This window comes from Phoca vitulina, unplaced genomic scaffold (assembly GCF_004348235.1).
Source record: "Phoca vitulina isolate PV1807 unplaced genomic scaffold, GSC_HSeal_1.0 scaffold8, whole genome shotgun sequence".
NCBI lineage: Eukaryota > Metazoa > Chordata > Mammalia > Carnivora > Phocidae > Phoca > Phoca vitulina.
The window spans coordinates 36476571-36498877 of NW_022589711.1; the positions used below are offsets into that span (position 1 = coordinate 36476571).

The 22307-nt window shown below is 46.3% G+C and overlaps 1 protein-coding gene across 3 annotated transcripts in view; it reads left to right on the forward strand.

Annotated features, from left to right (window-relative positions):
* The window catches only part of SIDT1 (SID1 transmembrane family member 1), a 91185-nt gene extending 71804 nt beyond the window's left edge, over positions 1-19381 (forward strand). The window contains exons 17-26 of one of the 3 annotated variants that reach the window (XM_032406554.1): positions 179-296; positions 2821-2957; positions 3594-3702; positions 6558-6572; positions 7645-7721; positions 10700-10746; positions 13595-13700; positions 13791-13901; positions 14845-14958; positions 16596-19381. In XM_032406554.1, the coding sequence (XP_032262445.1) occupies positions 179-296; positions 2821-2957; positions 3594-3702; positions 6558-6572; positions 7645-7721; positions 10700-10746; positions 13595-13700; positions 13791-13901; positions 14845-14958; positions 16596-16658 (897 nt within the window). In that variant the 3' untranslated portion in view covers positions 16659-19381. Of the gene's footprint in view, positions 1-178; positions 297-2820; positions 2958-3593; positions 3703-6557; positions 6573-7644; positions 7722-10699; positions 10747-13594; positions 13701-13790; positions 14959-16595 lie in introns of those variants that run through there. The other 2 variants (XM_032406555.1, XM_032406553.1) reach the window with 2 other exon arrangements.
* The last annotated feature ends 2926 nt before the right edge of the window (positions 19382-22307 follow it).

Genomic DNA, 22307 nt, shown 5'->3' on the forward strand with positions numbered 1-22307 from the left:
GTGGGTAAATCAGATGTGGGAGCTAGGAAGGGTCATGTTCCACACAGTATCTGCAAAGGGGAGGGACATCTGGCTGGATCGTGTGGTGGTGGGTTCTGTGAAAAGCTTGGGTTTCCAGATTCTATGGCTATATCACCAATTGGTGTCTTTCCACTGACCACGCTTTCTCCTCTTTCAGGAGTATGGGATTCCTAAACACTTTGGTGTTTTCTATGCAATGGGCATCGCATTGATCATGGAAGGAGTGCTCAGTGCTTGTTACCATGTCTGCCCTAATTACTCCAACTTCCAATTCGGTAATTATGATTTCCATCAACCACACAGATTTGAGTTATAGGAGTCTTGTCCTGGGGCCCTCCCCAAATGCATGCAAGAATTAAATGATATTTTATGTGAGCTAAAGTGATTTGAGGGCATCTCCTCACTGGGCATGGTTTCCACATGTTGTACCATCTTTTCTCTCTGACCACCTTTCAGACTAGAAAAGGCTCAACATTGAATGATGATCCCATGGTTAGATCTGCAGGTGGGCAATGGGCTAAGCATTAGGCAGCAGGGCAGATAGAATCCACCAACAGACATCTGGAAAGTTCCCTTAGTATAATTTGGCCTAACTTAGCAATTAGACTGCTTTGGGTTGAAAATAATAGAAAGCCCAGTTCAACTGGATTAAACAATAAGGACAATTATCAGCTCACCTTCTGAAAATCCAAAGGTGGGAAAGGCTTGCGATTGATTCCTCAGGTCGCTCTGGCTCCGGTTCTCTTCGATCCCTTGGGTTGGGCTCGGCCTGTGGGCTGATTTTATCCTCAGGCTTTTAGGAAACTCACGATGGCAAGAATAGCTACAGTAGGTCCTGGCTTCCTGTCTCTACTTCATGATGTTTGGTGGATGCAGCAAGCTGGTTTCCAGGAGCCTTTATTTAAGAGCGAGGAAACTTCTTTGCCAAAAACCCTCAGAGAATGTTCTTCCACACCTAGGTAGTTTAAATGTCACGAGCCCATTCCAGAATTTTTCCCTAGGTGCTGGTTAGCTCGAGCCTGGGTTGGTACAGCAATCACGGTGGCAAAGGAGGGGCATTATCTTAAACCAGTGAGACCCATCCATGGAACCAGGGGTTGGAGTAGCTTTGCTGAAACAAATAGGCTGGAAAGGCATGCATTTCTGAATTGAAAATGGGGCTAAGATATTTGAGTTAGTACTGATATGCTGTCGGGAAGGAGGAAGGGAAGAGCTGTTGCTAGTAGTAGGCAATTAACTGTGACCCCCACACTCAAGGATACGAATTTTAAAAACAGCCGTTTTCATGTTTGTGTTCCAGCCTCTGTCTGTGAGCCCAGAACACCACAGAAATTCTCTGTCACATTTAATTTTTTTTAATTAGAAACATTTTTAGTAGAGAAAAACTACAGAGAACAGTATCAGTCACCACTCGGAACAAATGCCAACATTTTAAAATATTTGCCTTAAATCGACCTTTTAGGAACTAAGACGCTGTGATAAAGTTGAGGTTCTTTGAACTGCTTTCCAAACTTATTCCCCTCCCTCCTTCCCCGAGGCAACAGCTATGACTAATTTGATATTTATCAGTCCAGTTTGTTTTTATAATTTTACTACGTCTGTAGTAAATTAATATTTACTTATCACACTATGTTCTGTAACTTCTTTTTTCATCCAACAATACGTTTTCAAGATTTATCAATATTGAATCAAGGACATCCGGTTCATTCCTTTTTAAGGACTGTCATCTTCTGTAATAAAAATATGTACTCTACATTTATCAGTTCCCCGTGGAACACCGTGCAGATGTCGCCGGCGCGTTGCCGTTGCAGACAGGGCCACAGGGAACGCGTGGGAGAGGTGCCCTGGGACACCTAGACCTAGAATTTTGGAGTCACCTGGGTCATGCATCTTCCATTTTGCCAAAAACGTCCCAGTTTCTTTCTTTTTTTTTTTTTAACATTTTCTTTTTTTTTTTTTAAGATTTTTTTTTATTTATTTATTTGAGAGAGAATGAGATAGAGACAGAGAGCATGAGAGGGGGGAGGGTCAGAGGGAGAAGCAGACTCCCTGCCGAGCAGGGAGCCCGATGCGGGACTCGATCCCGGGACTCCAGGATCATGACCCAAGCCGAAGGCAGTCGCTTAACCAACTGAGCCACCCAGGCACCCAAAAAACGTCCCAGTTTCTACAGAGTATTAATTTCTACTCCCACCAGCTGCCTGAGAGTTCCCATTTCCCTCCATCATCACGAACGTGTTATTGTCCGACATTTAAATGTTTTGCTACATTCTTGAGTAATATGGGCTTTGCCTTGTTGTTTTAATTTGCATTTCCATGCAGCTCTCATGCAGCTACGCCCCATTTAATTTCTAGCTGTCTTCCATCCCTCGGCTGTAAAGCTATGTATGAGCAGCAATCAACGTGGTTCTATTTCGGGACGCTGATAAGGACCTTCGACACCCACCTAGGATTCTTTGTATTGTCCCAGCGCCCTAATCGTTATCAGTATGGACTCCTGTTATAGCTGCTGAACACATTTAAACACAAATTTCCCTGCAAGTGGGGACAGTCAATTATTTATCATGTGATCAGATACCTGGCTTTGGTGAACTAGGAGCAGCATCGGAGGGGTTTAGAAGTGGAGTGTATAGGGTCTGGCTAGAGATCGTGCCCATGGAGGCTGTCATGTTGGAGGTCTCCACATAGTCTGAGGGCAGCAAATACTCCAGGGCCTGAAGGCAGGGGCTTCCCAAGCTCAAGAGAAACTCTGTCGCCTGCTGGATCCTAACTGTTTGGGCTCCTCCCGTGTGCCCTCAGACACCTCCTTCATGTACATGATCGCCGGCCTCTGCATGCTGAAGCTCTACCAGACCCGTCACCCGGACATCAATGCCAGTGCCTACGCTGCCTACGCCTCCTTCGCGACCGTCATCATGCTCACTGTCCTCGGAGTGGTTCGTGTCCCCACCCCTCCCCCCACAGCCTTCAGCCCCGTTTTCCAAGCGCGCCCCCTGGGGAGGTTTTCCGTTGTTTGTCCGCTGGACCTCAGGGGAACAGGTCTGAATGAATCACAGTCCTCGGTTCCTGATAGGCAGCCACTGTGGGTCACTTTATGGCATTTTATTGACTTAATGAGCTAGTTATCTCTAATAATGGAAGAGGCACCTGTAGAGCGCGCGCTGCAGAGTGTCTCGGTCAAGCTGGGACCTGACTCACGTGAGATCGGCGCAGAGATGTACAAGCTGATTGGAGAGACAGACTGAGTAGACGCCACTCGCGGAATGTGCAGGGACACGTGTGGGTTGGGTGCAGTTGTTTGAAGAGCGTTCGCCCCCAGCTCTAGACCTGTTGCCCCTTCACTGTTGCTGTTCGGTGCCTCCCCCGTTTCTTCCCTCTCCCACTGTCATTTGGCCGGGCAGCCGTTCGTTTTCGTGCAGTAAGATTCCAGTGAGCTCACAGAAGTGGGGGGACACCACGATGCATGCACAGCTGGGGTTTTGACTCCAGATGCATACATGAGAGACAGAATGATTTTCGTGAGTTCTGTGGGGCGCACCCCAGATGAAGATAACTTCCATCTTTACTCCTAGGTGTTTGGAAAAAATGATGTGTGGTTCTGGGTCATCTTCTCTGCGATCCATGTCCTGGCGTCCCTGGCCCTCAGCACCCAGATCTACTACATGGGTCGTTTCAAGATCGGTGAGTCACCTGTCACTCTACACTAAACACACTGATAAATGTACCGAGAAAGCATTGTCTTTGCTTACCCTAAACGGTAAGCTGGTCATCATGAACACGGGCTCTGAATTCTGGGTTTAATAACTTCTCCTGTATAGGATCACAATGAGCTGTTGCCACTAGTTTTCTTTTCAACTGAGAAGTAAGTTTGCCATACCTCAGACTGAGGCCGACCTCCAGCTCCAAGTCCCAGTGCTTTATAACTCATAGCACTCTGAAAGTGTGTTTGAAGAATGGTGTGCTCATCACGCCACTCATTCCACCTACAGAAATCGTTTTCAGTTTGTACCTTCTAAAAGGAGCATTTCTCTGAGCAGGCTAAATGGTTATCAAGAATGAATTATATATGGTTTTCAAACTCTGGGACTGGGACGAATGTTTTGAGACTTACCATTCTTAACAGACAGGACACCTGCTGAACTCCCCCCAACAATGTACACACATCACGTTAGAGCACTGACTGCCCCATGGAAGTCAGCTTCTGATCTGCTGCCATCAGTTGTTATATGTGGGAACGAATTTGAGTCATTGTAGAGCATTTAAATTTCCCCAGTCCTTTTAAGGGGACAGGAAGTCAGACTTAAATATTCTTTTGTATATTTCAAGAAAAATAATTATATATAAACATAGTCCATTCCTAATATTTGCAGAGCCCAAAGCAAGATTGTAAATACAAGCCTACATATCATGTGTAAAAATTTTAAAGTTGTAAAGCAGACTAAAAAAAAAACTATTAAATACATGAAGGAAGGAAGGAAGGAAGACCAACAAACTGATAAATATAATATGCCTTCATTATAACCTAGAAGGTACAGGTTCAAATATAAAATTGTCAGTTCCTCAAGAACACTCCAGAACATAGCTGGTCCCCAGCCCCTACCAGTCTTTTCTTTCCACTCTGGCTCTGTCCTGCATCTTGAGGGCTCTCACAGGTATGTACATGAACATTCTTGCCCAACATCCAGGTAGCCACTCCTTGCCCCTAGAGGTGCCCACTCTAGCAGCGCCATCTGCCCTCAGGAAGGTCGATGGAGGAAGGGGGCTACGTAGGCTCTACGAATGGACTCAAGTCCATCTGGGCAGGGAATTCTGGGGTCTGGGAATTCAGAATGTGGCCCAGAAGGAGAAGGAGTAGTTCCCTTGCCTGGCAGACCCTTCACTCACTGGGGAGCGAGGGCCTTTAAAATATGGCCAGGTCTAAGAATGATTCTACATAAACAAGTAGCTTTAAGATTAGAAAGCTGAATAAAACAATCTTGGCAGTTTAGTTTTCCCCTTGGGCTCAGTCAGTAGATTTGTCCTTGGCGTTAACATACCCAATGTATCTTCAAGTTGCCCAGTGGAAGCATCGCTAACTGGTTGTATAGAGCATTTTGGTTGGGGGCTCTGGTCACGCCCCAACCTCTAGACTCAAAGGTCAGTGAAGTCATACAAAGTCAACTTTGAAAAGGAAAGTAATCTGAAGCACAGTTGTTCTGGCTGCTCCTGGGTTCTCCCAGAGTTGGAAAAATAAACTTGAATACAGATAAATGAAACGGTAGTGACCATGAGTAATACATAGGGAGCTTTTAGTATATTTGTACCACTTTTGCCCTGTACGATTTTGCCATACTGTATTAGTTTACCTTCTTAAAAAGGAGAAATGTAATGTATTATATTATGACCATGTGGTAGTCTGGAGGGTCTCACCAGGAAAAAGATGTCACACACAAAGATGGAAGATTTAATCACAAAGGGACCATTCATTAGACAAGGTTGGGGTAGAGGAGAGCGAATGAGGTAGCCTGGCAACCTGGGGTCAGGAGGAGGAGAGCCCAAAGAACAGGGAGGGAGTGGTTACCAGAACAGGGAGGGAGTGGTCACCAAAATGTGGAAGGAGAGGAAGTCACTCTGAAAGAAACAGTGACCTTTAGTTGACAGACATGGGCCAGTCTGAGGCAACCTCACAGGGAGGGCACCAGGTGGATGAATACTCCACGCTCACTCTCCTTCCTGAGTCCCTCCAGTCTCCTGCTGGGGTTTCCCATTGTCCAAATCCATAGAGAGGGAGCAAATCCACTTACAGGGTCCTGCAGTCCGCCTCCCGGGGGGCACAGTGCAGGACAGAGGCGTGGCCAAAGTAAATACAGGACAGCCAGTGCACAGCATCACTGAGTATGTTCAATTTCTCTACCCAGGGAGTCTTCCTCAAGTGGTTGCAGATTTACCAGCGTCTAAAGGAAAATATGCCGTTCTATGGTGACAATGGTCACAACTAAACTTAGTCCAAAGACAGGAAGTTGGGTAGAGGACAGTGGCTCAGCCAACACCAGCCTCTCTCTGCCCATTTTATAAGCTGCTTCTGCTTTCTAGAATGACATACACCCTTCTCTGTGGCCCTCAGGCCACACCTGAAAATGAACGTGGACACAGGAAAGACAGCAGCGATGGGGCAGAGCATTTCATAAGGAGGACAGAAAGCCATAGAGCTACTTGCCCAGATCACAACTGTGCTAGCCGGACTAGCCGGAGAAAGGGACGGCAGGGATTGCTCATGAGAGAGGACGGAGTGCACGTTGCAAGTGGTGCCCAAAGGAGATGGGGACGACAGACGTCCGCTTCCCTCTTTGAGGAATAGTGGACTTGGGAATGTTTGAGCCGGGGCAGAAAGATTCTGTGTTCTCTGTGATGAGCAAACGTTATTTTTTTCTCAATTGGAAAAGAAAATGAAACTCATCATTTTGAGAGAAAAACAAAATGACCAGGAGTTTACCTGTTTGGCTACCTTCTTATGTCATTTTCTTTTCTCATTTCTTCTCTGCTTCCCACTGATTCAGACGTGTCTGATTCAGGTAACGTTCAGCCACCCTTCCCAGGGTTTTCGGTTGTTTTCTTAACAAAGCCACCCGCCGGGCTGTCCTGCCAGGCTGCTCCCTGAATGCCCCTTCCAGCTTGGGCAGGATCAGTGTGGGGGGCGGGGAGGGTGGCAGAGAGGGGCTCAGGGGCAGGGATACACTCCAACCCAGCCTGCCCCGCGCCTCTCCTGGGCTACTGCATGGACCCACCCCTCCCCCCTCCATCCCTCAGCATATCCGGTCTAGTGAGGTCTGGTTCCACTGACCCCAGGGGTAGACATGAAGGGGGACAGCATTCACAACAGAGCTGGGGTCCACCCTCACGGAAATGCTTGCTTTGAGCAGACCCCAGCCTTCCTGGTGATGTGTGCAAGGGTAGACAGCTCCCAGAAAGACAGCTCCACCTGCGACCCTCACTCTGTTCATACAACAATCGTAACACACACTCTTGGTGTGTTTCATCCTGTGCTTTTGAAGGACTGCATTTAAAAATTCTTTCCGTATCTTTTTCTTGCCATCTTAACTTACGTCCCTTTGATTCCAGCTTCCGCACAAGTTTAGGCTTTCTGAGCATGCTTCTTAGACTTTAGGATGCCTGAGTTCAGTTCTTACTGACTTATAACCACACGGGGAAATACAGAGTAGAATTTTTGCAAGCTAAGATTCCCATCCTCTATAGAGAGGGCAGATGTTTTAAGGCAGCTTGAGGGGCCCCATTACCTCTCTGCTCTGAAGGAAACAGCACTGGAGTAAACTGTAAGCAAAGGGAATCTTAGCCGAAGGAGACCGCAGAAGGGCTGGTCAGCGGCCCAATTATTGGTGAGCACTTGTTACTGTATCCACCTCACCTGCCTTTCTGCAGGGCGATGCCTGGATCTCTCTTGCCTCACGGGACAGCCCCGGGGGCCGCAGGCTCTGTTTTTTAAGGCCAACATGTATTGCTGACCTATTAGGTGTGCAAAGCATTAAGGTGAAATCGACATCATCTTGGCCCTCCAAGCTTGGGCCATATGGGAGTATTTTGTATGACCTCTGACTCGGCCTTACCATGCAACTGTGTCATCGGCAGACTTGGGGATTTTCCGACGGGCCTTGATGGTGTTCTACACGGACTTCGTCCAGCAGTGCGGCCGGCCGCTGTACATGGTACGTGTGCGCTCCGGTGTGCCTTGGCCTTCTCCCAGAGAGCCAGGGAACAGGAGGAGGGGCAGGCTCGGGGCAGACACTCAGGTTCCCTAAATCAAGAGAGCCAGATGGCCCAGGGTGGCTGAGGTCCAGTTAGGGGGAAGAAGCATGTTACTTACTCTTCTCACTCATGAAAAAGCAAACTGGGATGGATCTATTTTTATACACGAAATGTTGCTAGTGTATACAGACAACATATGTGTATACATAGAAAACTACTAAACAGTGACAATTGCCGTGGGGAAGGATCAAGGCAGGGCCTCCGTGTATAAAATCATCCAAAGAGGTATGATTATTTTGCTTGGGGAAGGGAAAAGAGCACCCACTCAGTAATTGTACCAAGACAGCAGGCTCAAATCAGGCCTGTCCCAAGCAAACCGGGGCACCTCTCACTCCAGTTGCTTTCAGTAAGAGCTTACGCTTTCCACATTATACATTTGTTTGATTTTTATACATTGTTTGATTTTTACAGTGGGCAAGAATATTCTTTCAAAATGATGGTTATTACTTAGTGGCTGAAATACAAGTCCTAAAAATTCACCATCATTGTTTTCAGTATATTGTACATTGCTCCACGGAACAGAGGGACTGGGGCCCTGGTCCCAGCTCTATCTCGGCTCACTGGCCAGTGACCTTGGGAAGGTCACATACGTCCCTTGAGTCACTGCCCCACCCTTTACAGGGTGCTGTGACCAGAACTGGTGATGCTGTTTGGGCCCGGCACATAGGAGTTCCCTAAGTACCTGCTCATAGTTTACAATCCAAGGAAGTTTACATAAAGGAATATGAAAATATTTCAGCCCTCTAGAGCTTGGGCAGGAGCTATAGGCACTAAAAATTGAAGGGATTGAGGCTGAAGGGTTTTATTCACAGGAGAACTTAAAAATCCAGTAGGACCTGTGAGTATTTTGAGAGTTAAGCATGCTTTAGCTGTGAGCCAGGAAGAGCAATTAATGTTTTGTTTGCTTGCTTACATTAAGTGACGCAGGCTGTCTTTTTTTTTTTTTTTTTCTAATAGACTATTTTTTAGAGCCACTTTTTAGGATCACAAAAAAATGGAGCAGAAAATACAGAGATTTCCCGTCAATCCCTTCCCCCACCCATGCACAGCCTCCCCCACTATCAACACCCCCAACCAGAGCTACACATCTGTTAGTCAGTGAGCCTACATGAACACATCATAATCATCCCAAGTCCATAGTTTACAGTTCACTCTTGCCCTTGTACATTCTTTGAGTTTTGACAAATTTGTAACGACAGGATTCACCACTTTAGTATCATACAAAGTAGTTTCCCTGCCCTAAAAATCCTCTGTGCTCCACTGTACTTCCCACCATATCCCGCGCCCCGATGCCTGGCAACCACTGATCCTTTTACTGTCTCCTTAGTCTTGCCTTTGCCTGAACGTCATATAGCTGGAATAATACAGAATTTAGCCTTTCCAGATTAGCTTCTTTCACTTAATAATAGGCATTTAAGATGTCTCCATGTCTTTTCATGGCTTGGTAGCTCATTACTTTGTAGCACTGAATACTACTCCAGGTTCTCGATGCATTACTACATTTTGTTTATCCATTCACCTGTGGAAGGGCAATTTGTAACTTGGCAATTATAAATAAAGCTGCTATAAAAATTTGTGTGCAGGGGTGTCTGAATGGTTCAGTCGGTTGAGCATCTGACTCTTGATCTCAGCTCAGGTCTTGATCTCAACGGTCATGAGTTCGAGCCCCACATTGGGCTCTGCACTGGTGTGGAGCCTACTTAAAAAAAAAAAATCCGTGTGCAGGTTTTTGTGTGGGCCTATGTTATAAACTCCTTTGGACAAATACCTAGGAGGGCAGTTTCCCTATCATATGGCAAAAATATATTTATATTTTTTCTAAGACACTGTCAAACCATCGTCCAAAGTGGCTGTACTATTTTGCATTCCCAGCAGCAGTGAATGAGCATTCCTGTTGCTCCACATCGTCACTGATATTTGGTGGGGCCAACGTTTTAGCCTTTCTGATAGATGGATTCTTTTTTTTTTTTTAAGAATTTATTTATTTATTTGACAGAGAGAGACACAGCGAGAGAGGGAACACAAGCAGGGGGAGTGGGAGAGGGAGAAGCAGGCTTCCTGCTGAGCAGGGAGCCCGATGCAGGGCTCGATCCCAGGACCCTGGTGTCATGACCTGAGCCGAAGGCAGACGCTTAACAACAGAGCCACCCAGGTGCCCCAAGATGAATTTATTTTTTTAAATGAAGATATTTCCTCCAAACCGAATGGATCACCCACAAAGACAGAGAATTGCCACAGAGTTGACGAGGCCATGCAAATTAAAGTATAATCAGAAACCACCAGAAGTTTTGAGTGGTATGCAAATGTGCAGGACCAGATTGTGAATTAATCTCTGTCAGAGCCATTTTCCTTTGAGATGGACCTTTCCTATTTCCCCACTACCAATGTCTTTAGTGTTGAGGCTGTGTGTTTAGAGACCAGGAGCCTGGGAGCTTCAGGGCCTCCCTGGAGCCAGGGTAATGGGTAGGAAACCAGCGCCTCCCAGGTGAGTCCCAAGAGCCGCCTCGTGGCCCACGAAGTAACACAACGCAGGGGAACACCAGGAGCAGAAAGCTTTTAACTACTCGGTCAGCTGCACACACCTCCAACCTGCTCACCAAGAAGTGGGCCCCAGGTGCCCAGCAACCCGCAACATTAGGGGGAAACAGTAAGAGTCCTGTTTACTCACCACATCTTCTTTAACGAAGTCACGTCTATTCAGTCCCAGGCCTTGCTTTTTGTTCTCGTGGGGGATTAGGGTCCGAGGGCAGGTGCAGCTCTCTTAGAACCATGGAAACTCTTCCACCGGGCAGTTGTTTTCCCGTAATTGATGCTTCCCCTGTGGTAAGTTGAAAGAAAAGCAATGTGTGCAGCCTCTCATTTGATGTTTTCTTACCAGGACAGAATGGTGTTGCTCATCTTGGGGAATCTGTTTAACGGGTCCTTGTAAGTAGCCTTAGGAAGACACGTCTTTTCTCTTTGCTGATGTCTGTAACACTGTGGTTTCGCTTTCCTTGGCCGTCATTTTTATAAAGAAATCTGAAACTAAGGTGAGTGTAGGACTGTGCGTGCCCTAGGGACTTGAAAGAAAGGTATTTTTCCTCCTGCAAAGAATGCACTAGGAAGCCTAGTGTACCAACAGTGGCCTCTCAAACGTTGAGTTCAACTCATTGCATTGATGCATTGCGTTCATTTGCTCAACAAGACCAACATCAAATTTGTTATCTATGTCAACAGACTACATAGATAGTTAGATGATAGAGATTATGCCAGTAGGTGCACAAATGAAGCATAGTTTTAAATTCTTGTGAACTCTCCATAAACGCTACCCAGTAGACATTTCCCTTTCTTACTAAGTGTGGGTGTGGGTGTGGGTGTATGTGTGTGTGTACAAGTCTCTTTCCTATTTATTTCTTTCCCTGTAGGTCTCAATCTTCCTACGACCCCAATATCCTTTTTCTTCCTCTTTCCCTTCATTATCACCTTGGCTTTTTTTCTTCAAATGGCTTCAAAATAGAACAGTACAATAGACATATATTTTGCTATCTCTAACTATTTTATACAACCTGTTCTCAACTTTAAAATGTGAGTAAGTGAGATATTTTATTAATCCCTAAAAAAAAGTCAGTAAGTTTAGTTGCTTTTATTCGTGCTCTTAGCTGATGTACTATAAAGGTTAGCGACCTTTGATGGAAAGATGACTCCATACCCCTGCCCCCCTTTAAGACATGAAAGGAATGGAAGAAGAGGCACACCTTCAGGGGAAGCCAGAATCTGGTCATGAGAACTCGAATCTTATTTGGGGCATATGCTTCTGGAAAAATCTTCCCATAGTGTTGTCACCCAGGGATGACTCCGGGTAAGGTTCACACCTGTGAAGGACCCCTCCTTTACGTAGGGATATGTCAAGGTGGGTGATTCTTGGCAGTGCTCACCTGTGGTGCTCTTCTTGACCACTCTTTGAGGGCAGATCCCACAGTCCTGATGACCGTAAGACAGGGTGCTGGGTGCTGGTAGGAGGAAAGGGACCAGCTGCTTGATGATGAGCAACCGATAACCATGTCTCCAGTGCTCACAATCACCTGGCTTGTCCCTGCCTCTCATGTAACCAAACCAAACCCATCATCTGCTCACAAGACAAGGTGAATGGCCTCTCTTTTCTTATACAGGAGCTCCTTGGGCATCCAGGCCTGCAGGGCTGAATGAGGTGTGATGACACACCAACACTGTGGTGGCCTGGGAGGGGGTTACCTTCCTCTTTGTTCCTCCATCCTCAGTTTCTCCTGGACATTACAAGACATGGAGTGATTTAATATGAACCTTGAATGTTATTTTAAAAGGAATCACTCTCATACAGTCATGAAGAAGAATGGTGTGTGTGTGTGTACACATATAGAGAGATGTCCGTATACATATGTAGGTACACACACACAGAGAATGAGAGAGAGGTAACCAAATGTGGCAAATGCTAATAATGGATGAATCTCAGTGAAAAGCTTACAAGAGTTTTGGTACATCGAAGAATTCAAATTCTGGGAGGAGGAAATTTCCTATATTATATAGAACAAAGTTGATTGGAATACAAAGTGAACAAAAAGAGAGTCCATTAATAACAGCTTTACATTTCAAATACTTAGGAATAAACTTTGAGAGACAGGAGGACTCTTTCTGCAGAAAATTTAATTCCCTCATTAGGAGACAAAAAGGAAAAGTTAACTGAACAAAGAGAGATGTTGTGCCCCGGGTGGGAAGATTAACTGTTTTAAAGATATTAGTTCTCAAGTTAATGCATAAATTTTGACTTAAAATTGGAATTAATAGGATTTTATTCTGAAATTATTTTCCTACTTAGCACAAAATTTCCAAAGGTCTCACAAAAGAAGATTAATGGAAGGAAGGAAGGAAGGGCAGAGGAGTACAGTGACTAGTCCAGTTTTATCCAACAGAACTTTCTGGAATGATATAAATCTTCTACACGGCATGTCCCTTATGGTAGCTATTAGCCAAATATCATTACTAAACATTTGAAATGTGGCTAGTGTGACTGAGGCACTGAATTTTCAATTTTATTTAATTTTCATTAATTTAAATTTAATGGCCACATGTAGCTACCATATTGGGTAGTACAAGCTAGCCTAACCAGATAATCTAACATATTCTAAAATAATAACACAGTGACCCAAAATTAGAAATTAGAAACAAATTAGTGAAGCAGCATAGAGAGGATAGAAATCCAACTATGTATGTGTGTGTGTCTATATTTATTAAAAACAAGCTTTTCAAAACAAGGACATAGGAAGGGTTCTATAATAAAGAGTTTTATTGTAACTGAATAGAAATTTGGAACATGCTAAATGCTAATGCTAAACCCCAATCAAAATAAACTTTGGTATTAATTTAAAAACCATAGACAGCTAGCAAAAATTTGATAATGTGTGTCCAGCCAACTTTTGAGATAATTCTACTTCTAGTAATCTAGTCTCATGAATTAATCTTAAATGCCAAAAAAAAGAGAAAAGAAAAGCACGCTATGTCTGAAGGTATTCATTTCTTCGTTGCAGTGTTCTTTAGAATAATGAAAAGCTGCAAGACATCTAGAGAGGAAAGATGATTGTGGTACATCCACTTATGGGAACTTTACAAAAATGCCAGGTCTGAAGGAGATGTAGTAATTTACATAGGTTAAAGTTTTTTTGAATTCCCCTCCTCCCCAAAATACAAGTGGGGAGTGAAGCAGCCAAGAATGTTACAAATCCACCTTTATGCCTACAAAGTCATTCCTCCTTACCCTCAGCGCGCTCTATGGACTGATCTGTCAGCCCAGGGACTTTGCTTCCTACATGCTGGGGATCTTCATCTGTAATCTGCTGCTCTATCTGGCCTTTTACATCATCATGAAGGTAAGAGTGGGCGCTGGGGGCCCCCCACCGCAGCCCGGGGCCCTGCACAAGCCGTACCCCAGCGTGGTGACATCTGCTTTCCACCCACAGCTTCGCAGCTCAGAGAAGCTCCTCCTGACCCCGCTCCTCTGCATCGTGGCCACTGTTGTGATGTGGGCCACCTCGCTGTACTTTTTCTTCCAGAAACCCAGCAGCTGGGAGGTAAGAAGGCAGTTTTCTTTGCAAAGAAAATGTTCTCCCTCCATCTTGCCTTTTGGACCTTCCTACCTCCCTCTCTTCGAGTGCGTGTGGCTGTTTGTCTTTGAAATGAAAGCTTTCTCTAAAAGGGATGGTATTTCCTATCCATGCATAAACGGCACGCGGTCCTCACCGTCAGGGCAGTGCCTCGTCGACGTGGGGGCCCTCCAGACGCGGCAGAATTGATCTTCACTATGTGTTGTATGACGATCCTCCCCCCAGTGGATGTTTAATGTGTGCAAAAACCTTGATGCGTGTGTGTTCTTCTCATAATCCACATCCATAAACAGATCCCCAGCTGCCGGTGTTTATAAACCTGCGGCATAGAGAGGAGAGCCGAGGCCTAGGAAACCAGGGCTATACCCAGGAGCAAACAGGAAGCCTCAGCTCTCCACCACCACAATCAATCAACTAGAACATTTTCATCACTCCAGAAAGCAAGCCTGCACCCATTAGCCGTCGCTCCCCACCTCTCCCTCACGCCTTAGCCATAGGCAACCACTAGTCTCTCTTCTGACTCTGTAGCTCTGCCTGTTCTGGACATTTCATATCCATGGGTCATACAACATGTGCCTTTGAGTCTGGCTTAGGCATTCATCCATGGGGTAGCACGTATCCGTAGCCATCTCTTTTTACTGCTGAATAACACTCCGTTGTGTGGAGACAGCACTTCTCCTCTATAATCAGCTGATGGACATTTGGATTGTTTCCGCTCTTTGGCTCTTACGAACGCTGCCGCGGTGAACATTGTGTACAAGTTTTCACGTGGACTCAGGTTTTCTTGGAAGCTCGCTTTTGGAGCCAGGCATCTAATCTAGTAGCCTTTTTGTAGCTTTCTGGATGTTCAGCCCTCTAAACAGTTGAACTGTGGGAATGCTCACTCACGTCCTGCCTCGCCTTCCTCCAGGACACCCCAGCTGAATCCCGGGAGAGGAACCGGGAGTGTATCCTGCTGGATTTCTTCGATGACCATGACATCTGGCACTTCCTCTCTGCCACTGCCCTGTTTTTCTCATTCTTGGTGAGTTTATAAATACCTTTTTTTTTTTTTTAAGAAATATACATTTTTTAAAAAGATTTTATTCATTTATTTGAGAGAGAGTGAGCGAGAGAGAAATGGAGCAGGGGGAGAGGCAGAGAGAGAGGGAGAAGCAGACTCCCTGCTGAGCAGGGAGCCCAACTCGGGACTCAATCCCAGGACCCTGAGATCATGACCTGAGTGGAAGACAAATGTTTAACCTTCTGAGCCACCCAGGCACCCCTAAAAATACCTTTTTGTTAATTTCTTCTTTCTTCACATCCCATACTTTTTTTTCTTTTTTCCCCTCTTCCTTACCCTTTTGTATTTCTCTTGAACTTCCCTTTCTGATTCCTCAATGTAATTCAATATACAGACTACTTTATTTTATTTCTTCTCCTTCAGTTAGATCTTTATTTTCATTTTCCTTTTACTCTCCAATATTTTAAGACAGAGTGACAAAATGATTTTTCTTAAATGGCACAACGCCTGGGCTGAATTGGTTGTTAGAACTCACATGCCCTGAATCGCCCCAGGAATCACTTTTGGCATTCACTCACATTTGGGTAACATACTTGTGCTACCCTCACATTCCTCCTCCTCTTCCAGTCTCACTGAATATCTTACAGATATTTTACAAATTCCTAGAGCTCTCAGGAGATCCGCCCAGGCCCCTCTGCTGCTTCTCACCCAGTCGGCCCCAGATCTCTCCTGTAATCCCTCCATTTCTTTTGGCCCAAACACCTTTCCAGAAGCTATGCATGGCCTAACAACCTTGAATGATCACTCCTGGCATCCTTTCATCCTCACTTAGAGACTTTTCCAAATTAAAAGTCTGCGATGCCTGGACACGGATTCAGCTGGCAAGTAACAACGCGGCGAGACCTGTGCTCCCTGCGCTGCCGCCGCGCAGCCTCGAGAGTGGAGCGGGGCTGCCCCCTCGTGGCCATCCGGGGAAGCTCAACAATCCTCCTAAACCTCGTTCCTCGTGACTTTTATTTCTGATAAACACTTTCATTAGAGAGACAGACAACAAAAGGGGAGTGAAAGTTTCCACGTGAAGAGAGTGGTGGTAGAGGGAACTAAAAATGGAGGAGGGGGTGTGCATTTCTTGTATAGCAATACTCTACGCAACAAGACTTCCTTTCCTCTAGATCTTAAGCCCAATGTCCCCTTCTAAGTTATGACTTCCCTGGCCACCCTATCAGTACTTTTTTACCTTTCCCCAGCCCATACTTCCTGTGTTCCCTCCATAGTCTAATTTTCATTACTGTTTTTATTACGTGTTATTACCTCGTACACTGTACTTAGCACACCTCACTAGCATGCTACACGTATTTGCTCATGTCTGAAGCTGTCTCTCAAATGTAAGCTCCAGGACGGTAGGGAGTTTTGTCTCTTGTGTTCCAAACTGTATCTCTGGCATTTAGAATAGCACATAATAGACCCTTGATAAACATTTGAATTAATTAATACGTGAACTATGTAATCCTAATAATCGCCTGTAGAGAGCGCTGCGTTGCAGAAAGCTGTAGGGGACAGAAAGGCAAGTAAGGGCGCCGGTCGCGTCAGCCTGTGTGAGTCTCAGGGAGAAAGTAGCGGCTGACCCTGGCTTCATCTCTCTGTCCCTCTCGTTCCAGGTTCTGTTAACCCTGGATGATGACCTGGATGTGGTCCACAGAGACCAGATCCCTGTCTTCTGAGCCTCCAGCTTTAAGAGAGGGAGAGGGAGCAGTCGATCTAGGTGCTGTTTCATGAAAATACAGGGACTGCCGCAAAGTCACCACTGCCAAGTCAGCTCTGCACACATTTCCATAGGAAGGAGAGGGGCTGGAGGGAGACTCTAGTCTGCCAGAAGGGGGTCAGAGGGGAAGCCACGGGTATGGCCAGAGGCAAGCCCTGAAGAGTCAAGAGACCCCCATCCCCTCCCGTGTGCAGCCCTGAGCTAGACGTGGACAAAAGCTGCATCAAAGTCAACTCACTGTCTCGAGACCCCTCCCACCCTCACCCGACATTTGCCAGCAAGGGCAGGCGACGACGCTGCACGCTTCATCCAGCTGCCTCCAGGCCCCAAGAGGCCAGCAGCTTGGGTCTCCTGCCCAGACACTTTAGGGGGGCCCCTCTGCACCTCCACTACATCTGCTGCTCTAGACATCCCAGAGCACCAGCTCACGCCTCTGAGGTCCAGGGATGACACAGATTCCTCAGAGTCTGGTGGAGGGCTGAACCCAACCCCCTACCCAACTGGGATAGATATTTTAGCAGGACCAGCCAGTCACCTCCTTGGAAGGAAGGCTGTATGTGTCCCCCAGGTTCCTGACCCCATTAGAAGGGCTGTGGATTGGGCTTTGTCACACACTTGTCCTCACAGGTGACTGTCTCTGGGACCAAGGCTGGGGTGCTTACCTACTTCTTAGTGTCTTCATCTCACCCCTGTGGGCTGACCCCACAACTCAGGCTCCGCTTCCTTGGGAAGGCCCTGTTACCCCCTCAGCTCCAAGGCAGAAGGGGAAACAGGAGAAACTCTTCTAGCAGCAGGAGTGAGAGGAATGACCAACAGGGCTGACAGACTGGCGACATCAGCATTAAGCAAACAGACCTCACCCTAAGGACACGGGCTCCTGGGGCAAATGCAGCAAAGGCGAAATTGCCTCCTCGTGCCTCCAATTCACACAGCTCAATTCTGTGCCCACGTCACCTGTGGAGAATAAATAATTGCTCTAACCAGAGGCACTGCACTGGGGGTCCTCCACCACCAACCAAGCCCCTACCTGGCACTTTATGCCGATCAGGGGCTCCAGATTTTCTCCCTGAAGTTCTCTAGAAGTAACTCTCGGGGTGAACACATTTTACTCATCCTCCTGAGTTGTGAAGAGCAAGCCGATTGAGGATTGTCTTTTGGTTGCACCTGATTCTCATTCTCTCCCCCAGTAAAGTGTTGCAGAGCTCAGCGTCCCACTTCACTCACGCTGTCTGGCAATTCTGCTCCTGACAAGCCCCATTTGGACCAAGCACCCTCATTACCTGGAGTAAGATGTAATCAGAAAATAGACATATGAATGTGTACCCCCTATATATTTGCCTGTGAAACTGAAGTCACCTGTCACCTCTGTTTTCCTGATCGTTCATTAGAGAAATGGATAATATTTAAAAATATATATTATTCTGTCTCTAAAATATTTGCATAATGTTCAAAATCACATTTTGGAAGTTTGAAAAGTTTAAAAACACAAAGATGCTTTTAAAGAAGCTTTTTATGATTTGTTTTTCTAAAATGCCCCCAAATTCATATTTGGTTTTCTGCTCTTTATTCCTTAGAAACTGTTGGCTTCCATAGGCCACACGAAGGCCACCTATTAAATGGTGGTGTTAGTCTAACATCTAAAACAAATTTCAAATCTGTTTAACTATGGCATATTTGATCTAATTCTTTTATTTTAGTGTACTGATGGTTTCAAATCAAAAAAAAAAAAAAGGTGCACTAAGGAAATATGGACAAAGTCTGTTCGAGTGGCCCAAAGTGAATAAACCGTGACATGCGTTACCCGTGCAGTCGCTTATTTGGGGAATGTGTCTGTGGGAATGGGGCGGGGCTCTGAAAAGGGGGGGGCTGCCGTGTTCTTGACTGTTTTCCCATCATGTCTGTATTGCGCTGTAAACCCACACACTGTGGTCAGTTCTCTTCGCCGCCGCAGGACTGAAAACGCAGACCGAGCCTGCTCTTAGAGCTATCAATTCTAAACATACTTGGGGCTAGTTCTTTCTACAGTGCCCCAGCGCCACGGCCGGAGGACATGAGAAAGTCATCCGACTGCATCCGTGGGGTTGATGGGGGGGCGGAGGGGGGCAACCGGAGCTTTTCACGGCCGAATGGCCCCCGTCCCCAGGTAGTGCAATGCCCATGCGGCTTGCGCCTGCGCTCACGGACATCGCACTTTAAAAGAGAAGCGAAGGTAATTCTGAAGGCCAAGTTCAGCAAGAGGGTAACCGGAGAAAACAGCCACCGTGAAGAGGCTTTTGGCCGAGCAGGCACAGAAGTAATCAGAGCCGGTCAGCGGGATCAGGACAGAGGTGTGGCGGCCAGAGGAGCGAAGCCATGCACATAAAAAAATGACCTCTTCACACCTCTGACGAATGCTGGAGGGGCAAGCCCACCTGTTGACGTTGCATGGTTGAGGGATTAGCCCGGTTTTATTTTAGCAGCAGGAGAAGCCGGTGGAAAGCCAGAGTCCATCTGGGGAAGGGACTTTCCGTGACTGAAGGCACTCACCCAGCCAGCTCCCGGGGCCAGAGAAAGCAGCAGCCACTTCCTTCATAGCTCCGAGCAGCCACCAGAATGTTCTGTGGGGTCACCAAACGCATGTGTCAGCGAACCCAGCAACATCCAGATGTTTCTCATTCTGGGAGATAGTGTCTCTTGGTAAAGCTTGGGAGAAAGGGAGAAACAAAGATAAACATTATTCGTGGAAGGAACGGTGGAGTCTGAGAAAGATTCTGGAGTCTGATTTTAGACCAAATATGTTCACATGCTCGCTATGTGACCTGGGGCAAGTCGCTGGAGCTCTCTGATCCTCTCCTGTCACGTCCGCTACGTGAGGGAGACAGAAGTGGAGATGTGCAGAGCCCCGAGGGTAGGGCGGGGACAGAGGAGGGTGTCACGTACCCCGCCCCTCGTGAACCCCACAGAGGGGCATCCTGTCCACCAGGCTGGCCTCTCTCTCCTCTAGGGGCTCTCCATTGACACCCGCTGTTCCGTTTCCTGTCCTCAGTTCCAGGAGGCCCGGAAGGGCTTTGGGGGCGGGGGGGCTCTTTGCCTTCAGAGATACTGTCCAGAGATATCAAACCTCCCAGCCCCGGGGCCCCCTTGCCCTTTATTGCTGCACGTCACTGCCTCTGGCCCTTAATACTCTTACTCCAACCCAGGTGAAAAATCACTACCAAAGCTACAGCCAAGTGGAAAACCCGGCTCTCTGTGTCACCCCTCATCACCACCATCTCTGCCCCGGGAATCTCCAAGAAACCTGGATTTTCTCCTTTCTCGAGTAGCAGTTCCTACCATGGTTCAGGGAATGCCCTGTGCAAATGTTCCCCCCACCCTCCCTGCCCCGTCACCAAATGCTCTGTGGGGAAAGCCTGGATGTTCAGCCCACATGAAGAGGGGCTTCGGCCTGTGAGAAACAGAACTGGTCCCAGAAAGAAGCAGGGGAAGCTCACCCAGGTTTTGAAATGACTAATACCACTGGTGAAACTAAGGAAAAGCATTATGAGTAAAGATATGATCTCCCTCTGCCTGAAGCAATGTAAAAGCCTTGTTTAGCATGATTCTGCCCAGTTTATGGTAGGTTTTTTGTGGTGGTTGTTAACGCTGTTTGGTGGAGACAGGATATATTGTGTGACTAGGTTTTAATGTCCCCTCAATATTAAAGCACCATCGTCAATGAGGTAAAGTGCCTGCTAAACCTTAGGCCTTAACACACATGAATTCAAATAAGCTTCGCAGGACTTGCAGATCAGCCTTCACCATGAGTTTCTAAAAGGGCCATAGTAATAGTTTTGCTTGGACGGGACTCCTCTTGTGAGAAGAGACCCCTACTCTGTGAACTCCAAGGGTGGACTTTTTAACAGGTTTCCTTCAAGTGTGGTCTTGCTGTTCTTATTGAAACACAAGGAAGACTAAATGGTTACCACTGTTCACATAGAATTACCCGTTGTTCTCCCAATCTCAGGGAAATGGACTCTACCCGCTTCCTAAATATCCCTAGAGTAGGAGATTTCATCATTTTCCCTGAACTTCAATTTTTAAAAAATTCCTTGGCTCTATCCTTTGTCCTTTTCATTACCTTAAAGTTTTTGTCATCTCAGATTTACCCATCTCAATGGTGATGAAAAATAATTAACCACCATATTTTAACATAGAATAGCCTTGAAGTCGTATCACATCTCAGTCAAGGGCTAAATAAAGTCTAGGTGTTTTATCTCTTGTTCAGCACTATAGTTTTGATTTAAAAAATAAGAGATTCAAACCGTGAAAGATTTTCAAGTCAGGACAAAAGAAGTCTAACACCCAAGCCCACTATGGCTCGCTCTTGGGCCCTCCTCTGCCCTATCGTCCCACATTCTTTATGAATTAGGACCCTAAGTCATTTTTAAATGACTATCGAGGTATCCAAAACAACTCAAAAGCTCTCTATAACATTGCCATCACAGAAAAAAGTTGATTTGCATTTTATGATTTTTATTATGTTGCCTATCCAAGCCTTTCATAAGGCTCAGTACCCAGTCCTAGGCAGGCCCCTTCAGGGAAGAGGACAAATTGAAACCTGAGGTTCACTCTGCTTCTCTCTCAACATAGGACACCTGATAAAGTAACCTAATTTTCAGGGGATCCATTTCTCTTTTAACCTCTCCTTCCTCACCTCTTCTCTGTCCACTTACATAGAATCTGAAATACTGCTTTGGCTAATAGTCAAGAAGTACATAGGCCAGGCTCTGTGAGGAGCTGGATGCAGCAGTGGGCAAAACACACAGTCTCTTCCATCACAGGGAAGAGTCACTTGTGGTCCAAAAGGGAAGATGGACATGAAGCACATCCTCACAATTTGTCAGTTGTAAGTGGGCCAAGTGCTCCAACAAGAGAGTGGCCTTCTGAGAATCTTATCATTAGACGCAAAGCAGAAAAAATTCCAAATAAGTATCAGCAATTTTTATCCCCAGATGTGAAACCCTAAACTTGCTGCTGATACAACATAGCATCTCTCCTGCTTGAACTGACCGTATCCAATTTTTCATAAGGAAAATGAAAGTCCCAATTTTGATCTTAGCGGAGAACAGAGATCCAGAGAGAGAGAGTTGGAGTGGGGATCCTCTCAATCCATCCTCGAGGAAGCAAAAATTGCTCCAGCTCCCTAATTCTGAGGAACTGCAATGACCCATCCCTGCTGGATGGAGGACAAGCAGGAGACTGAGCTTCTCCATCCGCCCTTTTAGTGGGGCCTTGCTGTTGGAAACCGTTGTCTTCCCACCTCTAGCCCTAGAACATTAGAGTCGGCAGAACAGATCGTTAAAACAGCAAACATTTGTCATCGTGTATCGTATCAAGAGTTTTATATACATTACCATCTTTAATCCTGAACACCCCCCCACACCCCCCCACACCCCCCACCCTACCCCCGTGAAGTAGGCGCTGTTACTACATTTGCCAGATGGGGAAACCGACACTTAAGTCACTGTTGACTAGATGAAGCGAATGGTGCAGAAACCTGGATTGACAGCCCAAAAGGAGTAGCTTAGGTAAAGAGACCAGAGAAAGGGAAGACCGATTGTGTTGTAAGGCAGGCTCTACTCTCATGTAT